General features: G+C 38.2%; 1 protein-coding gene and 1 long non-coding RNA gene across 2 annotated transcripts; one reads left to right on the top strand and one right to left on the bottom strand.

Annotated features, from left to right (window-relative positions):
* Positions 1 to 2,889: 2,889 nt before the first annotated feature.
* On the bottom strand, positions 2,890 to 3,875 carry LOC129779444 (SAYSvFN domain-containing protein 1). The gene is made up of 2 exons (XM_055786928.1): positions 3,513 to 3,875; positions 2,890 to 3,447 (listed from the first exon to the last, which is right to left on the bottom strand). The coding sequence occupies exons 1-2, from the start codon at positions 3,654 to 3,656 to the stop codon at positions 3,019 to 3,021; spliced, it is 573 nt and encodes a 190-aa protein (XP_055642903.1). The 5' UTR covers positions 3,657 to 3,875; the 3' UTR covers positions 2,890 to 3,018.
* A 698-nt stretch (positions 3,876 to 4,573) lies between these two features.
* On the top strand, positions 4,574 to 5,746 carry LOC129779462 (uncharacterized). Its single transcript, XR_008743666.1, has 3 exons — positions 4,574 to 4,837; positions 4,981 to 5,307; positions 5,370 to 5,746. It is a non-coding gene; the product is annotated as an uncharacterized LOC129779462 (long non-coding RNA).
* Positions 5,747 to 9,421: the final 3,675 nt, after the last annotated feature.

Raw genomic sequence — 9,421 nt, forward strand, 5'->3', positions numbered from 1 at the left:
GAAAGACGTAGTTCTACGTCAAAAAAAAAGCGGAAACGTAACACTTTTTTTCTCATCAGAAAAAAAGTGTTACTTTAGTATAGAGAAAATATATTTGAAATGGAAAAGGTAATTTCATTTATAATTTTTTTTTATTTTCTGAGTGTTTATACAACCCATTTCCTTTTCGCTTTAAACCCAATATTCCTTCGGATATTCCTTCATTTCTCCAATTTTGCTCGTCGCATGAACATTCCGTGGGAGAAAAAAATCGTTTCATATGTCAAGTAATTTTAACACAATAGCTACCATACACAATTTTACACTTACCAACTGTAAAGTTTTACAATACATGATCGATCATTGGTATGAAATTTCACAAAGCAACCAACATAAAAGTTCCAAATTTAAATTTTATTTATATTCTATCAAGCATAAGTTCTATTCAGTTCATTGAAAGATCATTATTCAATCAACCCATCGAAAGATTCTTATTGGAACGAAAATAACAAAAAAACACTCGTTCATCGCTCCCAATTTATTCGCCAGCACGTATGCAATCAGCAATGCCCACACTTGTTACAATGAGCACTGTCCATTTATGCGCGTCATTAGTTAAACTATCGACCACGAGGGTATTTACATGCTGATTTCCCCCTTGGATTTGAAATCTCTGTTAGGGAATACATGTCGGTGGGAAAAAAAGCACCCTCTACTTTCATGTATCTGCAATGCCGATTTCCCCCAGGCAGATTGGTTTTGATTTCTCTGTTAGGGACCCGCCGCATGTGTCGTCAATTTCGAACAATCAGAAGTGGGTATTTCCGTTGGGATAGGGGTGAGATTTTTCAATTGTTCGATAATTAGTTTCATGACATATATTATTTTATTCAATGTAAAAAAATGTTATGGAGTGCCGAAATTGATTGACGCAAAAATCTCATCAATCCATCATGAAATGACTGAGCAATAAGCATTTAAAATTGGATAATTGTCAACGGTGCACTCGATTTTCGATTTTCAATTTGTACCCCAATATGTTCCCGAAAGACGTAATCCTACGTTAAAAAAGTGTTTGTCCGCGTTCACGTTCACGAGAACTGTAAACCTACCTTCACGTCCGAATGTCCCATGGCATTCTGAAAATTATTTCGCTGTGAACTGTAAAAGGATATGTTTAGCAACTCTCGAGTTTTGACGTAGGACTACGTCTTTCATTTCTATACCGGGGTGTAAAATCAAAGTTTCGAAAACGAAAGCGTTACGCCGAAGACCGAGATTTTGAGTGTTAATAGCTCCTAAACAACTGAACGAAATGGTATGATAAACACTTCATTCGAAAGATAAAATGTCTACGCGTTCTATACTTTTTACTTTCTGATCCAAAAACTTGTTTCAATAGTCTTAAATTTGCTTTCAAAATAGGCTATTGAAATCACCAATCGGTATATAAGCGAGCGCCGCTCGGAAATCCACTCAGTTCTAATTGAACAGCGATTGGAGCATGTTGTCGCTGTTGTGGTGAAGCTCTTCATTTATCATGAAAGCGCGGATGAACGGTGTCACCAAGAGCCTGTTTGTGCACCTTAGGCCAGAAGGGAATCCATCAGGAGGAGAGTGATGCTACAAACGGTTCCCCGGGAAGATCTCGAAGCAGCCGCTACACACACACACATACACGCACGGAATTCTTTCCGTTTGGATCGAGAAAGATCCGGAAAATAATCTGCCAGTTCCTCTAGGAATTTAGAAATACATTCATGTGAAAGAGTTTATTTGAATTTTTTCTATCCATGTAACACTGTGACCAAATATGTTTCAATCAAGTGCTATTAACAGATGGTTATCGAGTTAGCATTAACCACTGGTGGGCTTCCAGTATCGAGGAAAATGTGGAAATATCTAATCGTTACTGAAAATAATCTGCCAGTTCCTCTGGGAATTTAAAATTACATTCATATGAAAGAGTTTATTTTAATGTTTTCTATCCATGTAACACTGTGACCAAATACATTATGTTTTGTGATTTTTCAATCAATCGCAATCAACAGGATAGTTTTTGAAGATTATTCTTCCCCATCAGTAGGGTATTTCCGTATCCAATATTGGATGCATAAAACCTTGTGCCTCCAACGTAACGCTCTCGTTTTCGAAGTTCTCCAAATATCCATTCATTCAGAATGAATTCAGATTCAACTTCATACAAATGATCTCTAAATCAACGATAGTCCTACGTCACCCTTGCGGTTATACCATAGATATAACCCACTTCCTGTTTTTAATTAAAATTTCGATGTGGGTGCAATTTAATTCAATCGAATCTGTGCACGGGTTGAAAAAGTTCGTTGCTTCAGGTTGATTCGTGAACAACTATATACTTTATCCGAATCACTTGATTGGAGCTCGATGTTTATTTACTTCACGTGTATTGGCGAACCTTTAATATGAGACAAATTGCTCGTCTCGTTTTCTGGAATAGGGCCCTATATACTTTGAAAAATACCTAAATTTTTCCAAAAGCTCCCAATCCCGCCCAATCGAAAAATATTGGGTAATTGTCAAGCGGAAATTGGAGAAGGGTGCCAAAGTGACTCGGGATGCTACAGGCATCCCGAAGTTCACCGATGAAGAGTCCAAAGTTTGACGGAGGGTATCCTAAGAGAAATTTTTTTTTCATCAAAACTGTAAAGGATTTTTCAAATTGTTTTCGGAGCAGAGCAAAAAAAATATTTGCATTTTGCTATATTTTTTTGTACCTTTCAAAAATCCCGAGATACAACTGTTTTTTTTTTGTTTGCGGATTCTAAATGAACCAAGCTTCATGTCCATCACATTTGCAACTATTTTATGTATGTGCATGACTAAGACGATTTCGGCCTAAATAGAGAACGGAGTGCTGTACAAATATAATCGAATAAATAATCCCGATAAATATATTTTCACCCATCGTAAATAGTAGATATCTATTGTAAAAATATGAAACTCAGTATCTGCGAAAATAATCTTCGCACACTCAAAGAACTCTCTCCATTTGCACTCTCAGTGCCGGATTCCAATTTCCCTCTCGAACTGTTCCGCTTTTAGCGTGCCATCGATCGATTCGCAGTCTTTGTTGAAAACACTGTAAGCGCTAATCTCGCCCGGTGTCCGTTCGGTACGGGTGTTAAAGTAGATCGCCACCAGGGCGGAGATCATCAAAAACACCACTCCGAACCGGAGCTCGATTGCGATCGCATATAGTGTAACCCAGAAAAGGAAATACACCAGATACGTGACGTACGTCAAATAAGATCTGGCCTGTTTCTGGATCGGTGCATCGCGCGAATCAGCTGTCTCATCCGCGGACAAGCTATTTACCGAGATTACGGAGTCGGTTTCCGAACTGGTGCGTAATTTTTTATTGCTTTGCTCTAGTTTTGGCTTGTGAACTGGGGTTATTTTCACTTTAGGAACGGGTTGTGGTTCGGTCTGAAAAAATAATCGGATGAATGAAGTGAAAGGCGGCTAGTGTATATAGTGTGTGATTATTTTACATCGGCCTCCACTATAACATGAGTAGACTTTTCTTCTACTCGAACCTGCTGAAATGAGACCATATTGTACAGGCGATCCTTGAAGTTGTTCAGCAGCGCCTGACGACGTTTATTCGTTCGATAGCTGTTAAGCTTGCTTTCCATAGGAAACTACACGAAAATTAAACTTTACACTTCTTTTATTGTGTACTGTTAAGCCATCGAAAGGATTCACGAGTTTGTTTTGCTGCTTTCTACCGGAATGTTCAATCTGTTTTGTAAATCAACATCTCCTGGCACATTATACGATCTACCCCAATCTGATAACACGACTCAAAAGTCACCGATTGAGGAATACTTCAGTCCGACTCCTAAAACAATCTGGTTTATTTATTTAATTTGGCTGAACTTCACCCAAGTAAGCAAAACGGCTTCACCAATCGTATCGTCATCAAAACAGCTGTCAACCAAGGCGCTCATATATACCAGGTGAAACAATCATATGAAATGCACTTTCAGCCATATTGGAATTGCTGTTGCAATTTACAAACAGCTCTGGTGAAAATCTCTACCCGGTCGGAAGAACAGGAAAATCATCAGAACGCTGCCGGCGGCTGTCTACAAGCTGCAACGACGCTTATTCGAACGATGCCTACTATGTTCGGATTTCGCGAATTTATGTGAAAAAGAAGGGATGATTCTGTAGAATTTCATTCTTATCCAGTTCATCCACTACTCTCGCATGTGAAAATGCAAAAAGGGCACATCGGGCACATCCTAGCAATCAAGGCGCCTAGAAGTATATCCTAAGGTAAGGCCGTTTCGTCACTAAGTTGGTTAGGGGAGCGGTATATTAAAACAGTACGAAAGAAAGCAGAAGGGGAATTATTTCCTTGAAGCGTGAATCAGACAGACTGATCTCGAGTGAGCTTGGGCACAAGCGTATTGTGTTTTGTTTACAAACAAAACACAGTAGACTTCCAAGATGGCCGAAGAGTGGTTTTAGCAAGTTGACCCACCTTAGGATATACTTCTAGGCGCCTTGCTAGCAATAACAAAACAAACAACCCCCGCTTCGAAAACCGTAAACTCCTTCTTACACTGGAGAAATAGTTTAGTAAAAGCAGCTACCAAATCTTTAGTAGCAAAAACATTGGTAAAATATACACATTTTTTGTAAATATTACTAAAATTGCGTAAAAAAGATGTCAGACGCAATGAATGTTCCTACCAGGAATTCGTATATTTTACTTCATGCCATTAGTAAGTTTGTTTTTATTGTCATACTTAACAACTGTGATGCGCGCACTTTGTCTTTTGTCTTTTGGAGACGAAGCGATTTGGAGGTAAGCACTTTGTTTTTATTGAATTCAATTATGCATTCAACTCCCCCGAGAATTTGTTTTCATATTTTCAGCGGGGAAAATATCACAAGAATTTTTGATCCATATTAACATAATTGACCTAATACCATTTTTTTCTATTTTAGTTGGCCTTAAAATTATATGCAGTACAATCATTCATCATAAACAAATCGGAGATAAGTATTCATTTTTTTTTTTACATCATTACATCAGTCACCTCGGTCGGGAAACTATTTTCATATTCCCGCCAAGGATAAACATCAGTTATATTTTATATATTACAACACTATTGACCTTTTTCCTTGTCTTTACAGCTGGCATGATCCCAGACTCGTAATACTTGTTTACCAAAAACCATCCAAGCTATGGGATTGAAGGTAACGGCGAGTTTGTCGCTAAGATTGGAAGCTTTCTTCAACACATCATCGACCGTAAAAAACCGTAAAAAAGGGGTAACATACATAATTTATTGCATATTTAATATCATCGACATATGTATTTCTTTTCTTCATAGGGACACGAGAGAACAAAATACGGATGAAACGTGCTAATTCTACCGTCACTCTGCTAATCAGCTAATGCAAATCAGAGCGATGCAGCAGGAAGAGGAACGGGAACTTGCTTTGGAAATGCTCATCAAATTGAGGTGTTGAGACTGCGATTAAAATTTGCCTCTTGTACGCAGTTTATAGAATGATTCCAACGAGAATTGTTGATGTTGTTTATAGAATAAGTTGTAACCCGACACGCCTTCTAGGCGTGTGAGTCCTTCCTAACCGGGACTCTGCGCAGTCAAGCAGTTGGCTAAAGCGCCACTCCCGTAAGGGAGGCCAACCGCCGTGTTTTTGGTTGCCCGGCCAATGAGAATCGAACTCCCAGGGCGGGTTTTTCTTTCTTTCCAAAACCCGCCATGGAAGTTCGATTCTCATTCTCATTCAAATTGGATAATTTTAAGTATGATAAATAAAGCGTCAAATTTCGATCAGAAATACGACATTTCTTTTTCCCCAACCCAATAGAAACATCGTACTGTTTTATGGCATTCCTTTATTTCAAGATTAATGGGACAATCTTGTTGTTATACTTAAAAGATAAAGAAATCAATCCTATCAAAACAAACTTGACTCCGCCGAAGTTAATGGCGCCGCGGTATATTCCATTTTTGAGTTCGAATCGCCCGAAATGCCGATTGTTTGGCTAGATATACATTTTCGTAGATTGGAACCTTGTACCCACTTGCGGCTGGTTTGTTCCTCTAAGATCTTTTCGAATTCCGGCTGACCAATAGCTGCACTCCTGTTCATCCTCTCGGTGGCGTCCACCATATTCAGTAACGTTTGTACAATCTCTTCCTGCTGCTGGGGTGTCAGTTTGGTCACTCGTTTTCCGATGATCTTGAAAAGTTCAACTGTTTCCATAGTGAATTGAGTTTAGTTTGTAGTACTCGGGGAAAGATTCAATATAGCTAAGTATCGTGTGTCGTATCGTATCATCTACGAATTGTACTGAAGAGGATCTTCATGGAATGCGAGTTTTATACATTTCCTCCAATACCTGTAAACTTTACCTATCTACCTACCCCACAAACGATAATCCTACCCATAGATTTCCCTTCGTGACAGCACTACCGCCATTTATACACCCACAATAACCCTTACGAAAAGAAGCTACCAAATCTTTGGTAATGCAAGCATTGGTGAAATGTATATATTTTCTGTACATATTACTAATCGTATGTAAAATGATCAGATGCAATACACATCAGTACCAACGATTGGTACATTTTACTATATGGTGTTCGTAACTTTGACGATTGTCATTCTGGCAACCGCGATAAGAATGTATTTGTTGAAAATATTGTGTGTAGACAAAAAATTGCGCTCGAAACGTTTGGCTCCAATATTGATTCGAGAGATTAACAGAAGGATGAATCTTACTGAGATGTTTCAAGCGGTCTACACGGCTGGTGTTGTGCTTCCAAAACCGCTCACTTTTTTTCGCTATAAACCCGAAGAAGCTGGTGAAGGTAAATTCAGTTTAGTTTGAGACATTTTTCGCACATTATCTTATTGATTAAATTTTTGCAAGTTAAATTTAAGGTTAAATCTCTCACGGAACATGACAATGCAGAGAATGATCAAACTATAAACTGCCGAACGATACGAAAACGCCCGCAAAATACGGGAAGTGAAATTGTTGAAGCGCTACCAGGCGAATTTCAATTTAACGCCGGCGTTCGACGCAGACGAAACCCGCCACCGGTTCTCGCCCCAGGATGGTATCATCGATTGCTTCGTGGTGGAGGAGAGATTTTTAAAGAACCAGAGCAGCGTCGAAGTGGAAGGGATGGAATTTTGTATCTGTTGTCAACTGCTTGCAAATCAGTATAAATAATTTTAAAAAAAAGTTGAATAATTTTCGGTGTATGTTAAACCAAAGTTGAACCGATTGCTTATACTGGGTTATACTGGCCGATTTGACATTTGTTTATCAATGTTATCGCGTAATATGTACGAATAATTCGTATTGCAAAAATTTACTATGCATTGGTAATATTTAACAAAAAAATCGTCATATATACCAATCTTTCCTGAGAGTGTACACCAAGAAATTGAATTACTAAAATAAGTTACCAAATCTTTAGTAAAGCGAACATTAGTAGAATGTACATATTTTCTGTAAATATTACCAACAGTATGTAAAATGAATGTTAGATGCGATACACATCCCTACCAATGATTGGTACATTTTACTATGCGGTATCGGTAAGTTTGACGATTGTCATTCCTGGCAACCGCGAAAAAACTATCTGAATTCAATTTTCGCCGTGCTAATAACAGCAATAAAGGTAAGTTATTTTGAATCATTTTTAAACTTTGCATTTTAAATGAGATATCTAATCTTGCACCACATGGCGATATAATGTACTGATAAATTAGGATCTTTAACCTTTTTAGCCGGCTTTATGTAAGTACCTTTTCATTGAAACTTGACGAATTCTCGGTCTATCAGACCGCGCGAGTATAGGAGGGTTAAGAGTGAAACTCGGTGAAACATTTATCTCTTTTGCAAATTCCTTCTGAATGCTTCGAAGGCCGGACTGAACACTTGGAATTGCAAAGCATGGTCTTCATTAGCAGAACTAAAACTAGAACGGAACCGTTTCTGTTCGGACGTCTCCGGAAAAAAAACTTTCCTAACGATGTGCATCAGTTATTTCATCCATAACTAAAATGTTGTAATGTGTTAGCAGGAATTGCCGGGGGTTAAATCAATGGCCATTATTCGGTTGAATTCATAGAAAACCAGTTGATTATTGGAATAATGTAATCATCGAACAAGTGCTCCCGTGGCCGAGTGGTTAGCGTCATAACTAACATGCCGGGTGTTCGGGTTCGATTCCCGTTCTGGTCGGGGGAATTTTTCGTCAAAGAAATTTCCTCCGACTTGCACTGTGATCACGCGTATTCTCTAGAGCTTGCCACTCAGAATGCATTCAAGGCGTGTTATTTGGCATAGAAATCTCAACTAAGTACTAATAAAAATGACGCAAGTAATACTACGTTGAGACGGCGAAGTTCCTCTAGGAACGTTAGTGCCATTGAAGAAGAAGAAGAATCATCGAACAATCAAAACTTAATGTTTTCAGTCGGAACTACACAATTTTGACCAGCTTGTAAATAAGAGACAGTGTTCGAGTGGTGGTTATTTTAGATTCTAAAATTTAGAGTGTAATTTGTAAATTGTTGACAGCAAGGCGCTTGTATAAATGGTGAACAGGTGAAGCAACATCATCACTTCTTTACACTGAGAGGAAAATTTAATAAATATGACGAATTTTTTGGTACATGTTACCAATTCTCTAGTCATTTTCTACCCTACTAATCATTGGTACATGTTACAAAAAAGAATGGTAGGCACATATGTCAAACAAACTACAAATTGTTGGTCCAACATTGGTGCAATAACAGTGAAAATTTTGCTTCATATTTGTTAGAGGTAATCATCAGGGATAATGACAATATTTTTTAATAATTATTTTTAATTTAAAAAATTGTATTCGATTGCGTTTAATTCTACATACTTAGAATACATTATACTAATAACTTTGTAGCGCTGCACTGATTTTAGTATTGTTGAGCCCCTCGTTTCTATGAGTATGAACGTCAGTTTCAACACAACTCCCGTGTGTAGAATCTGAGTGTCTTTTCATATGTGTATGTTTCGGATGAACTGCAAAGCGAATGCTTTTCCCCTTTCCGATTTCACTGCTAGCTATAATTGAGTGCCAGATGTAACTCGACGGCTCAATTTAGCCAAGACACGTGTCAGAAAATGTCTTAGACACTCGTGTGAGTTTTTTCTAAGAAATTCACGTTTCCTTAACCGGGAGAGTTTTTGGCGGGTTTTCTTGGTATTTCAATTCGGAATCCGGCGAGCGACTCGATTTAAGCTGCGCTCGGGAGATTAAAGATAATCGCCCGAAAATGTTTGAAAAGAGGACAGATGTAGGCAAGGGGGTTGAGGGTAAGACTATGTATTATTAATATCGTTAATAATTGCGTA

Source organism: Toxorhynchites rutilus, chromosome 1, assembly GCF_029784135.1.
Source record: "Toxorhynchites rutilus septentrionalis strain SRP chromosome 1, ASM2978413v1, whole genome shotgun sequence".
In the NCBI taxonomy this organism is placed as follows: domain Eukaryota; kingdom Metazoa; phylum Arthropoda; class Insecta; order Diptera; family Culicidae; genus Toxorhynchites; species Toxorhynchites rutilus.

Coding starts and splice junctions, on each gene's coding strand:
- LOC129779444 (XM_055786928.1), bottom strand. CDS start 3,656: ATGGAAAGCAAGCTTAACAGCTATCGAACGAATAAACGTCGTCAGGCG. Junction 3,448..3,512: donor ATGTTATAGTGGAGGCCGAT/GTAAAATAATCA, acceptor TTATTTTTTCAG/ACCGAACCACAACCCGTTCC.